The sequence below is a fragment of the Manis javanica genome, chromosome 11, assembly GCF_040802235.1.
Source record: "Manis javanica isolate MJ-LG chromosome 11, MJ_LKY, whole genome shotgun sequence".
NCBI classification, from domain to species: domain Eukaryota; kingdom Metazoa; phylum Chordata; class Mammalia; order Pholidota; family Manidae; genus Manis; species Manis javanica.
The window spans coordinates 27,938,458-27,955,820 of record NC_133166.1 but is presented as its reverse complement, the minus strand read 5'-3'; the positions used below and the strand labels follow the sequence as shown (position 1 = coordinate 27,955,820).

The following is a 17,363-nucleotide window of genomic DNA, read 5'->3' as shown; positions in this document are numbered from 1 at the left end:
AAAACTCTTCTAGCCTTCACATTTTGCTTTGTATTCCTTGTCCATGGGCACCGGAGGAGGGGTGAGAAAGACCCTTCCTTGGAACAAAATAACCAGACCAGAGTTGAGACTCACTGTTTTAAGAGGTGAGTGTTAAGAAAAATTACTCCAAACTTTAAAATAGGTAAACAGATTACTGGTGTCCTTTTATTGCAGTACTAGGCATTCTCTAGCAGGCTGGGGATTATCTGATTTTCTAGGGGTTTGAATCTTTGAATCTTCATAGTAAATAAGGAGGTCATTAGACTGAGGTGGTTCTAATACCGTAATAGCCTACTTAAGCAAACCAAAACATTTGCCTATAAATGCATCAAGGTCCAGAATTCAAAACCTAAGGACAGGAGATTCACAACCATGGATGAGTATAAATTATCTTGTAGAAACCTGATAGCAATGCAAATAATTCTTGTCAGCCAGCAGTTGATAGCCAACAAAGAGTCAGGGAACTACTAAAAGACAAACTGAGGCATATTAAAATTTTTCAGAGTATTTGAGTATAAATTTATTTGAATCATGCACTTCCAAACCAGAAGAGGTAAGAAGTGCTCCAGGGAAAAGGCTTGGGGAAGGACTTTTAGAGAACAAGGAAAGGTGAAGTAAGGAAATTATTTGATTGGCTAGAGTTTAAGCTTTTTAACCTAATTTGGAAAGGTCTAGTTGGCTGTTTGATTGGTTTTACTTAGGTTTTGAATTCTGGACCTTGATGCATTTACAGGCAAATGTTTTGGTTTGCTTATATAGGCCACTATGGTATGAGAACCACTCAGTCTAATGCCCTCCTTATTTACTTTAAAGACCCCAATGTTTGGAAACTTACAAACATACTTCTATAGGTCTGTGTGACATAAAATATTTCAGTGTTCATCTGAAACTATTTGGACATGAATGCTAATGAAAATACTCCACATTCAAGCAGGGGAATTAAGGTGAAATGTAAACAGAGGGAAATTTATAGCTTTAATGCTTATAAAAGAGAGAAAGCTGGAAATCAGGAAGAATCTAACTTAATTAGCTTACTAACAAATTCAAAGATAACTGAATTTACAATATAAATAATTTAATAATTCGTTTATAAAAAAGAAAACAGATAAGTTGTAAAGAATAGACAATCTATAGTTTGTTTCAACCACCCTATTTGATTCTGTGACTGTTGTCTCTGAAGGATAAGATGTTCACTGCACCCCAAGGCTACCAGATGAAAGGAAAGCCCTTCTCTTGATGCACCCTTTCTCTTCTGAGTCTGTTGACAATACAAGGCTAGCTTTCCCTAGCCAGCACTGCCAACACTGAAAATCAGCCTCAGTAATGACCCCTCTCTAGGTAACATAAGTGCCAGGTCAGCCATACCACTGTCCTGTGTAGATATCAGATCCACTAACACTACTTGTAAATTTTCATATTTGCCATCTGCTCCCTTCTTGCTGCCATGGTTCACTCTTATCTCCGATCCTCTCACATAGATTAAGGAGCTATTACACCAGCTAAGGGGCAGGGAGAAAAAATTGGGAGTTTGTGGTAGACAAAAGGAAGGCCACTGGTTCTTTGTCACTACTCCCACCAAGAAGTGACTGCCCTTGAATCTGGGCTGGCCTGGACTGTTTTGACCAATGGAATAAGACAGAAGTGACTTTATGCCAGTCCTGGGCCTAGCTTTTAAAAGAACTGGCAGCTTCCATCCATAAACCCCCACTGAGGAATTTCATCTTCCTTCTTGGAGAGACCATCTAGGGAGGCCTAAGACTAGAGGGAAGAGGTGCCCAGCCAAACGCAGCCTTGCATGCATCCTTGTCAAGGCACCAGGCATGCCAAGGCACCAGGCATGTGAGTGAAGTCTTCCTGGAGCCTCCAAAACAACTTGGCTGCCAGCTGGAGGACCAAGGGTCTCCAAGAGATGTCACGGAAGTAATGCTCAGCTCACCCTTTCCGAATTCTCATCTACCAAGTCATGAGGTAGAACAAAGTGGTTATTGTTTTAAGCCACTAAATTTGGGGGTGGTATTTTTGCACAGTATTAATAGTCCTTCACAGAAAACTTTGCACATGTTTCTGCCAAACAGAGGAACCCATTTTAGCTCTGTACCCAATAATCCTATCTCTTTACACCTTCACTGTAGGCTCCTGGAAATGTTCACTGCAGAAGTGGATTCCCATTTCTATTGAGACCAGTGATTCTCAAATACTAATGTACCTAAGAATTGCCTGGAAGCTCCTAAAAATGCCAGTTCCTAGAACCCTCACCCAGATATTCAGATTCAGTAAGTTGGATGGGGGCTCAGGAATCTGTCTTTAGAAAAACACCCAAGCTATTCTGACGCTGGTGGTCTCAAACACACAGATGGAGAAACATTCAGCAAAATGCGCCAGAGGTGGTGAGGTTGTAAAGTAACCATGGCAGTGGGAACAGAGAGAAAAGAAGTAGCTGCTTTAACATACTTTAACATACTCTTCCCTGGCTTCAGCTTCCAGTCCCATTTCTAGGCTTCTCACATTTGAATTATTAAGCTCTGTATCCAGTTAAAAACATCCTGTTACACTCTTCACAGAACTTTATCTTTTCCATTCTAGTGTCTCAACCCCCATGTGAAGCACAACAGACATTTTACAGAGAAGGGACTAACTGATATGAAGCTTATCAAATGCAGTATGTCTGGGCATAGAGTATCTACAGCTGAGCCCTAAGCCTTGTCACTCTGAGGTCTTTATTTTAAAGACTACCAGGTTCTTTAAGTCAGAAACACTGCCACCAGGAACAGTTTTCTTCACTGTGATCATTACAATCAGACTGACTGACTAGGTGAGGACTGCTAACTCCCACAGCTTCCAGCAGCTTCTGGGCTTCCTCATCTAATGCCTCTTTGCACAACCTGAGAAAACAAGGAAACATCTCTTCCTGCATCCATTTTCCTCACAGTTCTTTACTGTCTCTGAAGGATTTACTTCAGGGGGAAACTGTTCAAGTAGAGAATAGTCACATGACATGGCTGAGGAGTGGGAAAGGAAACCAAGGGCCACAGGGAGGAAGATTCAGCAGTCGAATTTAAATGCAATATAGAGTAGAAAGAGAGAAATCGATTAAACTTTAAAGGATCCTCCAAGAGCCTTTTTCTAGTCAAGCAAAGTATTACTACTCATGATGATGCTGAGGACAGCTGACACATGCACACATTGTTTGCTACATGCTAGGCACTGTTCTTAACACCTCCTGTATAGACTCAAGTCAATTAATGCTCACAGTAACCCCATGGGTAGATATTATCATTTCAGCCATTTACAGATAAGGAAACCAAAACAGAGATTAGGGACTAGTGCCAGTTCAAATACCTAATAAGTGTCAAGGCCAGATTTCAAAGTCAGATAGTCTGGCTCTAAAGGTCTTGGCACTTAACCGCAATGCCATGTTAAGTCTTTCAAAATGCAGTGTTCTATAGGGAAAACACAACTAAGAGCCTTGAAAATACCAAGGATCCACAGTCAGGCTGATCTTGAGGCCTATAATATACCAGTGGCTCCCCAGGCCCTTGTTACAGGAAACTTGCCCCTGAGAAACCAGTGAAGACTTACCCTAGCACTTGTAATTCACATTCAGGAGACCTCGGGGCTTCACATAATTTCATAATGCCTTCACACCCTAAAGTTTTCTGCATCAGATTTATTTTTATCAGTTTTTGGTTGCTGCTAAGAGTAGAGGACAGATTTTGACAACAGAGAGGTCAAATCACAGTATTTCAGCCTGCAGAAAGAGAGGCTCAAGATAAAATTAACTTTATCCCATTACCCTGAGCAAGCACACAAGAGATCTGTGAGCTGGGAGTGTAGGATAATACCAGAAACTTAAAAAAAGAGTGAGCACAATTCGAGTAAATTCAAAGAATATAAATACTTATAATATTATGATTACTAGATATGTATAGATTGGATAAGTGCCTTCCCAAATCAGGAATTGCAAATTCATAATTGGAGTCCAGGGAATAAATAAAATATGGAAACACACTAAGGAAAACTATGAAGTAGTTGAATCCTTGAATATCATTAAGATGATAGCAGCATAAGCAGATTTTAGAAATACGGAATTGAGTGTTTAAAAAGCAAGTATATAATTAGGCCTCCAGCACCATGCCATATGTACAAATAAAAAGGCATTCACCAAAAAACAGTAGTACATCTTTTACAAGGCTACTCACAGTTCTATGGCATACTTCAAATACACTAGGTCACTTGCCGAGAGAGGGGAAAGAGAATGGTTAATGGAGATAAATAAACCAACTAACCAACCAACCAGTAGTCAATAGAGGACTCTTGCGTAAACCAACCATATAATACTATGAACTTAGAAAGTGTGTCAAACTCAACCTTCTGCACCTGATGATGCCCTCAACCAACTAATTTTAATTTTCACCTTACGTTTACCTAGCCATTCAACAACTGAGTGCCTGTATCAGTGCTGAGTATATAAACCTTATTTTTTCCCCACATTACTTTCCACATGGAACTCACGTTAATGTGATGGAGCAATAGTCTTATTACCTCATGTAAAAAGCACTGTGAGACATAAAAGGTTAACAAAAATTCATGAGGAAACATAACCATTCTAAATCTATAGTTACTAGTCAGAGCCTCAAAGCATAGAAAACAAAAACAGAACAAAGTGAAAGACACAAATCTACAATTATAATGGAGACTTTTAACACATTTTTCACAGTAATTGAGTTACCTGGACAAAAAAATCATTAAACTATAGATGGATCTGAACAACAGAATTAACAGTCTTAATAAACTGATATAGAATACTGCAACCAGCAGCTCTGCATGTTCTTTTCAAGTGCCTGTGAAACACAGATAAACACTGGCTACACACTGGGCCAGGAAGCAGATGTCAACAAACCCCAAACAACTGAGATCATAAATGGTGTGTTCTCCAACCCCAGTGCTAGAGGTTAAATATAAAGAGGTAGTAAAAAATGCCTCCACCTTTGAAAGTTAAGGAGTACCTTAACCCATAGGTTCAAGGAAAAATCATAAGGGAAGTTAAACACTTTAGACTCAAAGATAGAGAAACAACTGCACATACTACCAAAACTTGTAGGATGAAGTGGATGCAGTGATTTGAAGGAAAATCATAACCTTAAGTGTTGGAAAAGAAGAAATATTTATGAGCTAAGCAACCAACATATTAACATTATGTCGCATGTCTTAGCAGTCACTAAGGCAATAAAAAGAAAAAAAACGTAAGGGCAGAAAAGGAAAAAACCTATCATTCCCCAAATGATATGACTGTGTATCTAGAAAATCCAAATGAATCTACAAATAAGCAGTCAGAACCAACCAGAGAATGTAACAGTCTATTGGATATGAAATTAACATACAAAATCCAACTGTTTTTATGTATATGAATAAATGAGAAAACAAAAACAGCCATTTACAATAACATTGAAATATAGCAAGTATTTACTAAAAGTGAAACAACAAAATAAAGGACTATGAAAAGGAAAAATTACTAAGCTTTATTGATAGATCTAAATAAATAAGGAGTATATCATTTTGATGTATCAGGACACTCCTTGATTTACAGATTTTATGCAATTCCAAACAAAATGCCAATATATAGGTAGGGATGTGGGAAGGTGCTTGTGCTTGCATGTGTAACTTGATACGCTGATATTTAAATTTTTATTTGGAAATGCAAAGGGGAAGAAGGGCTAACATTCTCTTAAGAAGATGGGAAGACTTGCTCTACTGGACCTCGGGGCTCATTACAGAGTTGTATTAAATCAGTACATTGCTGAGACAGGGAAATTACAAACAGGACAATGGAAAAGAATTGAGAACACCCAGCAATAGAGTCATGCACCAATGAAGACTTCATTTATAACAAAGGTGGCCTTGCCAAACAGAAGAGAAAAAGTTTCAATAAATTTTGTTGAAAAGTGATTATCCATATAGGAAATAAATTAGACTGTATCTCCCAACCATATTTTTAAAAGCTAAAGTCCCAAAAGCTTTATAACTTCTCTTTTACATTTAGAAGACAATAAAATGTCTTTCTAACCACAGGGAAATATTCTCTAAACAATTACAAAAGACACTAACAGTGAAGGAATAATCTAACTATGGTACACTTAAGTTCTTCATTTCTGGAAAAGACACCATGAAGAGTAAAAAAAGCCCAAGTTATTGTCACATACATTAAGTGGTAGGGGTTCATAACCAGAATATACTGTAGGTGAAAAAGAACCCTACAAATCAGTAAGGGAAAAAATAGCTTACCCTTTGGAAAATGGACAAAATAATTGAAAAAGAACTTTACAAAAGAGGAAATCCAAATGGCTATTAAACATATGAAAAAGGGTTGAACCTCTCTTTAATCAGAGAAATATAAGCTAAAACCACAATGAGATACCAAAACATCCACCCAACTGCCTAAAATTATTTAAATTAAGTCAGACAACATGGGTGAGAATAGAGAATAGAAACTCTTTTTTTTCCCTCCCCAAGAATAGGAACTCTTACACGCTGCCAATAGTAGAATAAATTGGTACAATCCTTTTGACAGTACCTGATAAATTTGAAGACATATTCCCCACAGTGTAACAAATCCACTCCTAATTATTCACCCTACATAAAGGTCTACATACATGCCTCAGAATTGACATATTAAAATATTCATAGCAGCATTAGCAAGAAAAGAAATGAAAACAACCCACAAGTCCATCTACAATAGAATATAGTCTGTGATATGGTCATTCACTGGAATATTTTATGGTCATAAAGATGAATTAACTACAGCTATGTAAAACAACCGGATGACTCTTAAGTCATAACATTGACTTAAAAAATCATAGCACAAAGGAATACCTAGACTATGATTCTCAATATGTTTCTACATATGTAAAGATCAAAATCAGGCAAATGTTGACAATATTTTGGTTAGGATAAGATACACTCAAGGTCACTGCACAGAAAAACCAATTAATGATGGCCACAAAAGTCAGGCTAATGGTCACTTCTTAGGCAGGAGGGATGAAGTGATCTGTCAGGGATGATTGAGGGGAATTTAATTTACTGGGGAAAGCCAATTTACTGACCTGGATGAGGTTATACATATGTTTGATTTTTTTAAATATTAGTTTTATTCACTTATCTGTGTTTTATATTTCACAATGAAAATGTTTAGAATATGATTTGGCAGATCTTAAAAATATCAGAAGAGAAAAATAAAAATTACAGAATGAAAATGACATTAGAAGAAGCAAAAAAAAAACTGCTGAAAATACAGAGGAATATGGAGGATGGGTTAGAGAAAAATCGAGCAAAAGGAGAACAAGCTTTAAAAAATTAGAAAAAAATTATAAAGCAGACAGACAAAAGCAATCCAACGTAAGGGTAATGAACCTCAAAAATATTAAATAGATAAGCAGAAATTAAAGAAAAGCAGAGCTTACAAAAATAAACTCAATCTACAGATTGCAATGGCATACCATTTCCCCAGAAAAATATTAATAAGAAAATTCAACATAGGACATATTATTGTACCTAAAGAGCAATTCGGACATCCAGGCAAATAAACTAAAAGTATTTTTCACCAGTAAGAACCCTATTGAGGAACAATCAACTGGTTTCAGACTTTTCTGTAACTAGATTCAGTGCTACCAGGGATTTCTTTAGAACTCTTTCTATAAAACTCTCAGAAGAAGGATGACCAAAATATGAACAGTCAGGCTGCCATTCAAGTTCATAGAAAAATAAGACATTCTCAGATACGCAAAGAGGCAAGGGGTGAGCACCCATGTTGCCCATTTTGAAAGAAGTTGGGCCAATGGTCCAGGTGCTCAGCTAATAGTACATGGGCCCTACCATCCACAGGCAGCTGGAATGCCCCTTCAAATACTAAAAAGATTCTAATGCTGCGTCCCCTCATCTCCTCCTCATCTCTGTACCTTAGCAGGGCATTCTGGTCACTACATGCAGCTATCTCCTGAAATCGTTCATTAGTATCTGGCCACCTCCTGAGTAATGTTTAGGATGAAAGGGTAAGTTACATATAACTTTTGAAATTTCAGGAGACTACATCTTGACCAATCCTGGGCATGATGATTTCTCTATCAGCAACTCCAGGCCAGCCTGATTGGTACACCCTCCATGGAGGCAGGCCAGCCAAAAAGGGTCAATAGAGTTCAAATCTAATTCAGGGTCAAACACCTGGAGCCTCCTTCGGACTGACAAGGTCCTAGATCATGAGTAATAATCACTTGGTTGAGCATATTGCTCAACGAGTCCCCCTACTGGCCAAGGTGTGGAATATAATGGTTTTCTGTAAATACTGCAAAACTGCTTTTGTTCCTCTCCCACCTGACTCCCCGAGAGTAAAGGCCTGGGTGCAAGTGGGGGATGATTGGAGAGCAAGGGAAGTTATAGACACCAGAACTGTGATAGACATTAGTTATAGACACTGATTTCAGGGCTGTGTGGGAAGAGCAGTGACACCAATACCAGGGGAAAGAACATCTTAGAACCTGAGAGCTGCAGGGAATGGAGAGAACAATTAACGATTTCTTTTTTCCTCTGGGCCCAATACTGCCACTGGCAAAACAATTATGTGGTCTGCTTGAGTCAAATAGCAGCTATGGTGGGCAACCCGACCCACTGTCTGGTTTGTCATGCTGTCCATAAGCTATGAAAATACCGTCTCATGTGGACATGGCAGGTCCTGAACTATTCTGCTGTGCTTGATGCCCCCAAATGTGGACCCCTATCATATGTGTACCAACACAGCAACTGGTACAACCTTGCTTCCATCTGATACACCTTTGTAAGCTTCTTGTGATGCCTGAACAACTTGGGTTTTGCTATATGGCTAACAAGGCATCTGTAACTACTCAGTGACACTGCCCATAACCAAACCTACATAATGGTGACCCAAGTCACATATAACAAATCCCCCACTGGAGTGACCTATGTTCCTTCAGGTTATGTTTATACATGTAGAAGTTTGAACAACTGAATGTCTCTTTATTGGGAATGGGGTTGTGTTTGGCTGATTTTTTGCCCCCTCTATTTACTGCCAATGATTCCAAGGTCAGTCAGTCATTCTAAATTCCCTTTCATGAGCTGTCATGGTAACGAGGCCTACTGGTCCTCCTTGGGTCTTACTCAGTTGGCTGAATCCAGGACCCTGAGGGCATAGAAATCAGTACTGGAATTTAACTTCATCCTGTGCTTGGAGTCTTGTTGATAGTGGCCTTGACTAAATGGTATAAAGGACAAAGTAAACAGATTGGTCCAGCCTTTGTCAGTCAGATTGATGTGAGTGGTCAAAGGAGTGTCGTATCCATGTGAAAATTAACCAAGACTGTAATGGGTAGAAAAAAAGGGGTGGGTATTGATGGGAGACATTCTTCCATTTCACTCTCCTACATGTTTGGCTGACAAAAAATGCAAGGCCCTGACCCCCCTCACCTGGGGCATTTTCCAAGTGTGCATACACTGAGCCACTTGGAGGGAAGAGGAAATGTCTTCCTCCAGGACAGAGAGTAGGCCTGCTTGTTGTCCGCTGTAAAACGGTGGGCTCCCCAAGCTCAGTGTTTCTCTCCTGGGATGCAACCCACTGCATGTGCAGGCATCTATCCAGGCCCTCCCTCCCCATGGACCCTGTGGGGCAAGAGGGACAATGAAAACTGGCACAAACATGCTAATGCTTATGTTCTGTGCCATGAATATTAAAGTCCTCTGTCTCACAGAATTTTGTATTTCCTGCCAGAATCCATGAAACTTTTTAGGTTGTAAGCAGGATAAAATTTAATTTCAGACTCAACGGTTATATCATCATCATTGTTGTGATAAAAATATATAAACAGTCAATAGAAACAGAAAAAGCAGCACTTTCTTGGAAAAGTCAAAGAGACACATCATATCATCTGGGCTTCCAACATACAAAGTTCTTGATCCCAAGACAATAATTTATGATGTGCAAGTAAAACTGTACTAGGCAATATCAGTTCAAGATTTAAAAAGGAAATAAAAAACTACAAAATATATGATTGAACATAAAAAGTACTCAGAACAAAGGGCGAGATTTTATTAGATTGCAAGATCCTTGAGAGCATAGATAGCATTTTTCCAGATAGATGATTAGTAAAATCTTTGATTTAAAAAGAAAAATAAATTCAGGGACAAATGGACTATCTGAAGGGGATGATGGAACATGGATGACCTCAATCAAGTACCACTTACCTAACACATCACCTGTCCAGGGTACTAAGGAGGTGTCCAAGAAATATGAACTATGCTTTCTAAGCTAATGTAATATACATTGATCCCATATATTTGAAATTCAGATTCTCATTTCTGAGAATAATTTACCTTCTAGCCCCATTTACTTTTCATGCTTTCTCCATATACTAAATTTCTTCTAGCCCTGCAAGCCACCAAACAGGTATCACTTGGTAATGAAAACTGAACTCGCCCAAGCCTCTGAATGTTACAGTTTGGATGTCTCGAAGCCTCAAACAGAATTTTAATTCCATCATCCTGCAAGTCATTGTTCCCAAGGTCCAGGCTCCACAGGTTTGTGTTGTTCAAAATAGCAGAAGCCAGATCCAGACAACGTGCATTAGTAAGAATACAGCCCATCAATCTATCGGAAATATAAAAGAGGAGACATTTAGTTGTGAAGCTTAAAGATGCCCTGATAGCTGAGCCTTATTTCTGACCCTTTCTATCTACCATGCAGGACACATATAGGAAGGTCTAACATTACCAGCAGAAACAGACAGTACTTCTCACTGAGGAAAAAGACCAGCGAATAAAACTGTTTCTTCTCAGGTTTCCCATCAACCCTCCTAGATTTTCTCCCACCTATTCTCCAACCATACACATTTACTTTTTACAAATAAATAAATGACACCTATTCTCAGTCTCCTTCTTTTCTCTCTCCTTTCCTTTTGCCTAAGGTATCTGCACATAACAAAATCCCCTTCAGCTTTCAACATAAAGTAATTCAATCTCCTCTGTCCTGCTCCTTGTGCCTTGGGACTTCTGCCATATCTTTGTAACAGCATATGGAATATGTTATAGTTGGCTTGTTTCCCTGTCACCAGCATTCCTGAGTTACCTGAGGTCAAAAGCATCACTTTAGCAATAACCGTTAGTCCCTCAGCATCTAGCTCACATGTGTCATAAATACTGGTGGGGAGAACTGGCCTGAACTGCACAGAGGCTATGAAGGTAGCAGAGAAAGCACACATTTGTCTATGTGTTCACAGCAATGCTAAGGAGAGAAAGTGGCTAAGCAAACATTTTGTGTTTACAGGTTACTTAGAAGTCATATGTCTGTAGCTGTACTGAAGGTGTTGGATTTACTAATAATTTCCATTAGTGAGATTTTGTCTTCCAGTTGAATAATGAACAAAGAAGCTTCAGAGAATCACATCATAACCCATTTCATATATGTTTTCCTAAATGAAGTACTGGTGCTTGTTAGACCCAAGAGTTCAATCACCTTAGTGTTTACAGATATGACAACCAACTATTAAACTCATTTAGAAATTTGGTTATTGTGAGTCAGTCCAGTGAAGCCAAACACCTCTGGGTCTAACAATCTTGGCTTTATAGTTCTAAAACACAGCATGGGGGTTAGTCCCTTAATGACTCCCCAAGGCTTCTAGTTCCATAGGAGGCCCTAGTGGGAAAGTAGGAACCAATATTGCTAGTGACACTGTATCTTGTTTCACTGTAGCCACAAGATTTATACAATGAATTATTAAACTTATTGAGCCATTAAATAATATGATATCATAAATAAGTAGTTAAATGTGTTTAACACTGAAACACTATCATGTGAAAAGGAAACCTCAAAGTTATGTCAATACAGTAGCCACAACTACATATACACATACCATGTACAAGTGTGTTTGCCCATTCACAGAGTAAGAGAGAACATAATAGGAATAAAAACTGGTGTTTAAGAATGACTGGATTTTTGGATATTTTAAAATATTCCCCTCCTAGTTTCTTTAAGAGTTGAATTAATTATTAATCTAATTTAAGAAATAAAAATTAGTAGAGCACAATTCTAGTTTCATGGATGTAAAGTAGAGGACACACATTACACTCACTGGGCCACAGTTAAGTAAAAAATTAAATGGCTACTGTTCAGCCTGATGTCTCTGGTCCCCACTACCTGAAGGAAGTTGATTTTAATAACTGGAGTAACTGTTTAAGAAAAATATGATGGACAGACTTCCCAGGATGTCTAAGGCAGGAGGAGAGAGAGGTAATCAGCTGTGTATTCTTCTCTGACAGATACTCAGCTCCCAGCTTTTCTTTCCACATCAATCCCCTGCCCTCACAGTAGTTAAGGCTATGCAAAAGTAAGGTCACAGAAAACTTACTCCAGGTGCTGAAGATCACAGCATGGATGCCAAAAGACATCACACAGAAGCATCACTCCATCATCGTGTAGCTGGTTAGACCCGAGATCCAGATGTGGCAGGCTCTTGTATAGGAGAGAGGATGACAGGTGTTCACTGCTAAGAGCAGTGAAATGGCAATGCCTCAGCCTAGAGGAAGGACAATATGAGGAAAGATGGGATCATATCAAAATAGAAGTGATATTTCCATTCAGTAGGGAAAATATGTATTGTACCACAAATGATTTTGGGACAACAGACCTGACATGTCAGGGGAAATAAGTTTAAGCCTTCTAATGAAATAATTCAGGAATAACTAAATATATAAATGTTAAAAATGTTAAAAATGGTGAAAAAGAAAACCACACAGAGAAGAGTAAAGTGGCAGAGCCACAATCAATCCGGACCCAAGCCCTTGCTCCATCCCATTTCCCTAACTCTCCCTCATCTCAACAGGTTAGGCATTCTTGGAAGCCCAAATGCTCCATCCCCTTTGCTGACGGCTGAGCCATGATGAGTGTCCCTGCACACTACCTGCCAGCCACTCTGCCTGCTCAGCCAAGCAGCATCAGACTTTGATGCCCAGCAGGTAGAGGAAGGCTTTCCAAGCTCTCTTGACCCTATCTTAGCCCAACTGGGGAGGTTTCCGGGAGAGCCACCTCTAAGAGGTCCTTCCTCCTCACAGACGGCCCAGCCCAGTGCCACATGCCCTAGCACCCTGCCATAACCATGCACCATTACACCCCACTGCAGTGCACTGCAAGATAGTACACTCTGACACCATGTACCACCCTAGAGCCCCACGACCACTGCACCCACCCTGTTAGCAAAGCAGCATGGCCATCATTGCAGGGTAGGAAGAGGGCAAACCATCCACAATGACCCCAACAGAATGAAGCTCCCCTGCTCCACTCACAAAGGGCCAGCTAAGGAAAACTTTCATCCTTGGTGGACTGAGATAAACCACTGCCAGCAGACAGAAAAGTGGTCCTACCCATAGCCCAACAGCAACTGGGGCTCCACTGCAAAGGAGAACCAGGCACTGGAGAGGAAAGAGTCTTGAGCTTCTGGGCACCACAGGGCACCTTCTTCATAAAGCCATTACTCTCTAGACCAGGAAACATAGCAGATCTATCTAATACAAAGGAAGAAACACAGAAACCCTGACAAAATGAGGAGGCAAAAGAATATTTTCCAAACAAAAATACAGGATAAGACACCAGAAAGAGGGCTAAGTGAAATGGAGATCACCAATCTTCTTGATAAAGATTTCAAAGTAACAGTTATAAATATGCTCACTGATCTGTGGAAAAGTATTGACAATCTCGGAGGATTTCAACAGAGATATGAGTTAAAATAATAGAAGGGTTAAAATAAAATAGAAGAGTTAAAGATAAAAGAGCCACTCTGAACTGAAGAATACTGTAACTGAAATGAAAAGTACAATGGAGAGAATGAATAATAGATTGCTGCAAGCAGAGGAGACAATCAATGAGATGGAAATTAGAGAACAGGAAAACAATGAAGCTGAGGAACAAAGAGAAAAAACAAACAAGAAACTAGAAATGAGAGGATACTAAGAGAGCTGTGTGGCAATGAAATGAAACAATATTTGCATAATAGGGGGTATCAGGAAGAGAAGACAGAGACAAAGGAGCAGAAAGTCTCTTGGAAGAAATAATTGCTGGAAATGTCCCCAGTCTGAGGAAGGAAATAGATACCCAGGTCCTGGAAACTCAGAAAGCCCTTAACAAAAGGAACCCAAGGAAGACAATATGAAGACATAATAATCAAAATCACAAAGATTAACAGTAAGGAGAGGGTATTGAAAGCAGCCAGAGATAAAAGATTACATATAAGAGAAAACCCATCAGGCTATCAGCAGATTTCTCAGTAGAAAATTTACAGACTAGAGGGAGTGGCATGAAATACTTAATATACTGAAACAGAAGGACATACCAAAAATTCCCTACCCAGCAAGATTATCATTCAAATTTGAAGAACAGATTAAATATTTCCCAGAGAAATGAAACCTGAAAGAATTTGCAACCACTAAACCCACATTACAGGATATGTTAAAGGGACTTCTGTAGATGGAAATGTTCGTAAGCCTAATTAGTTTTTACCAGTGAAAATAAACCCACAATAAAGTTAGTACACCAATTAGCAAGCAAGTACAAAATTAAAACAGAAGTAATAAAACCAACTGTACACAAAATCAGTCAAGGTATACACAAAAAAAGAAGTACTTTTAGATTGTGTTTGAAATAGAGCGATCATCAACTTAACATAGACTATTATAAAGTTAGGAAACTATCCATGAACCTTACAGTAACCACAGACCTAAAGCCTATTAATACAGAAAAAAATTTAAAAAGGGAAATCCAACCACAATACTAAAGAAAATGATCAAATAGCAAGAGAAGAGTATAAGGGAAGAAGAAAGGAACAGAAAGGAACTACAAAAACAGCCAGAAAACAAATAAGAAAATGGCAGCAAGTATATACCTATCAATAATTACCTTAAATGTAAATGGACTGAATACACCAATCAAAAGACATAGGGTGGCAGAATGGCTAAAGAAACAAGACTTATCTATATATTGCCTACAAGAGACTCATTTCAGACCTAAAGACATACACAGATTGAAAGAGAAGGAATGGAAAAAGATATTTCATGCAAATAGTAGAAAGAAAAGAGCAGGATTATCAGTACTTATATCAGACAAACTAGATTTCAAAACAAAGACAATAACAAGAGACAAATAAGGACATTACATAATGATAAAGATGTCAGTCCAATAAGAGGACATAACCATTACCAACATCTATGCACCCAACATAGGAGCACCTAAATATGCAAACCAAACATTAATAGAATAAAGGGGAAAATATACTGCAATTTGTATGTATTAGCAGACTTTAACACACCACATACATCAACAGACTGATCAACGAAACATAAAATAAAAAAGTAAATAAGGAAACACTGAACAACACATTAGATCAGATGGACTTAACACAAACCTACAGAACTTTCCACCCCAAAGCAGTAGGATACACATTGTTCACAAGTGTACATGGAGCGTTCTCCAGAATAGATCACATACTAGGTTACAAAAAGAGCCTCAATAAATTTAAAAAGATTGAAATCATGTCAAGCAACTTCTCAGACCACAATGGTATGAAACCAGAAATAAATTACAAACACACACAAAAAGCCCACCAACAAATGGAAGCTAAACAACATACCTCTAAATATTCAGTGGATCAATAGACAAATCACAAGAGAGATCAAGCAATACATGGAGACAAATGAAAACAAAAATACAACAGTCCAAAATTTGTAGGATACCACAAAAGCAGTTCTAAGAAGGAAGAACACTGCAGTATAAGAAACATGAACAATCCCCAAAAGACTGTCTGAACTCACAATTAAAGAAACTATAAAAATAATAGCAAATGAAACCCTAAGTTACTAGAAGGTGGGACATAATAAAGACCACAGCAGAAATAGAGAAGAATAAAACAATGCCAAAAAAAAATCAATGAAATCAAGACTTGTTTCTTTGAGAAAATAAACAAAATAGACAAATCCCTAGCCAGACCTGGCAAGAAAAAAAAGAAAGTACACAAATAAACAAAATTAAAAACAAAAAAGGAATAGTCACAAAGGATACCAGAGATATACAAGGAATTATTAGAAAAGTATATGAAAAGTTATATGCCAGTACACTTGACAATTTAGAAAAAAAGGACAAATTCCTAGAAAAATACAACCTTCCAAGACTGATGTAATAATAAACAGAAAATCTCAACAGACCAATTACCAGTAACAAAATTGAACTGGTAATCAAAAAACTCCCAACAAACAAAATCCCAGGACCAGATAGCTTCATCAAACATTTAAAGAAGAGCTAATACCCATCCTTCTTGAAGTATTACAAAAGTAGAAGGGAATACTTTCAAACTCACTCTACAAGGCCAGCATCACTCTAATACCAAAACCAGACAAAGACACTACAAAAAAAGAAAATTTTAGACTAATATCCCTGATAAACAGATGCAAAAATCAACAAAATATTAGACCCCAAATTCAAAAATACATCATAAGTATCATCCATCTTGACCAATTGGAATTTATTCCAGAGATGCAAGGATGGTGCAATATTCATAAATCAATTAATATCATACACCACAGTAACAAAAAGAATGATAAAAATGGCATGATTATCTAAATAGATACTGAAAAAGTATCTGACAAAAATCAACATTCATTCATAAGAAATCTCAACAAAATGGGTATAGAGGGATGTACCTCAACACCATAAACGCCATATATGACAAACCCACAACTAACATCATACTCAATGTGAAAAAGCTCAAAGCTTTTGCTCTAAGATCAGGAACAAGACAATGATGTCCACTCTCACCACTTTTCATTCAACATAGTACTGGAGGTCCTAGCCATGGCAATCAGACAACACAAGAGATAAAAGGCATCCAAGTGGGTAAGGAAGAAGTCAAACTGTCACTATTTGTAGATGACATGGTATCACATATAGAAAATGTAAAGACTCCATTCATAAATGACTAAAAGAACTATTAGAACTAATAACTGGATTTAGCAAAGTTGCAGGATACAAAATTAATATATAGAAATCAGTTACATTCCTATATACTAAGAATGAACTAGCAGAAAGAGAAACAAGGAAAACAACTGCAGTTACAAATGCAATAGTAGCAATAAAATATCTAGGAATAAACCTAACAAAGGAGGTGAAAGACCTATACTCTGGAAACTATAAGACACTCAAGACACAAATTGGAGAAGACAAAAATAAGTGGAAATCTATCCTATGCTCATGGATAGGAAGATTTAATATTGTCAAAATGGCAATCTTGCCCAAATAATTTACA

At 38.1% G+C, this 17,363-nt stretch overlaps 1 protein-coding gene across 1 annotated transcript in view; it reads right to left on the bottom strand.

The window, feature by feature from the left end:
- Window positions 1–2,767: 2,767 nt before the first annotated feature.
- Window positions 2,768–17,363, bottom strand: part of NLRP14 (NLR family pyrin domain containing 14) — a 36,504-nt gene continuing 21,908 nt past the window's right edge. Inside the window, 6 exon segments of the mRNA XM_036996485.2 lie at window positions 2,768–2,903; window positions 3,601–3,747; window positions 3,749–3,769; window positions 10,499–10,669; window positions 12,426–12,593; window positions 15,505–15,533. Of these exon segments, the coding sequence (XP_036852380.2) occupies window positions 2,768–2,903; window positions 3,601–3,747; window positions 3,749–3,769; window positions 10,499–10,669; window positions 12,426–12,593; window positions 15,505–15,533 (672 nt within the window).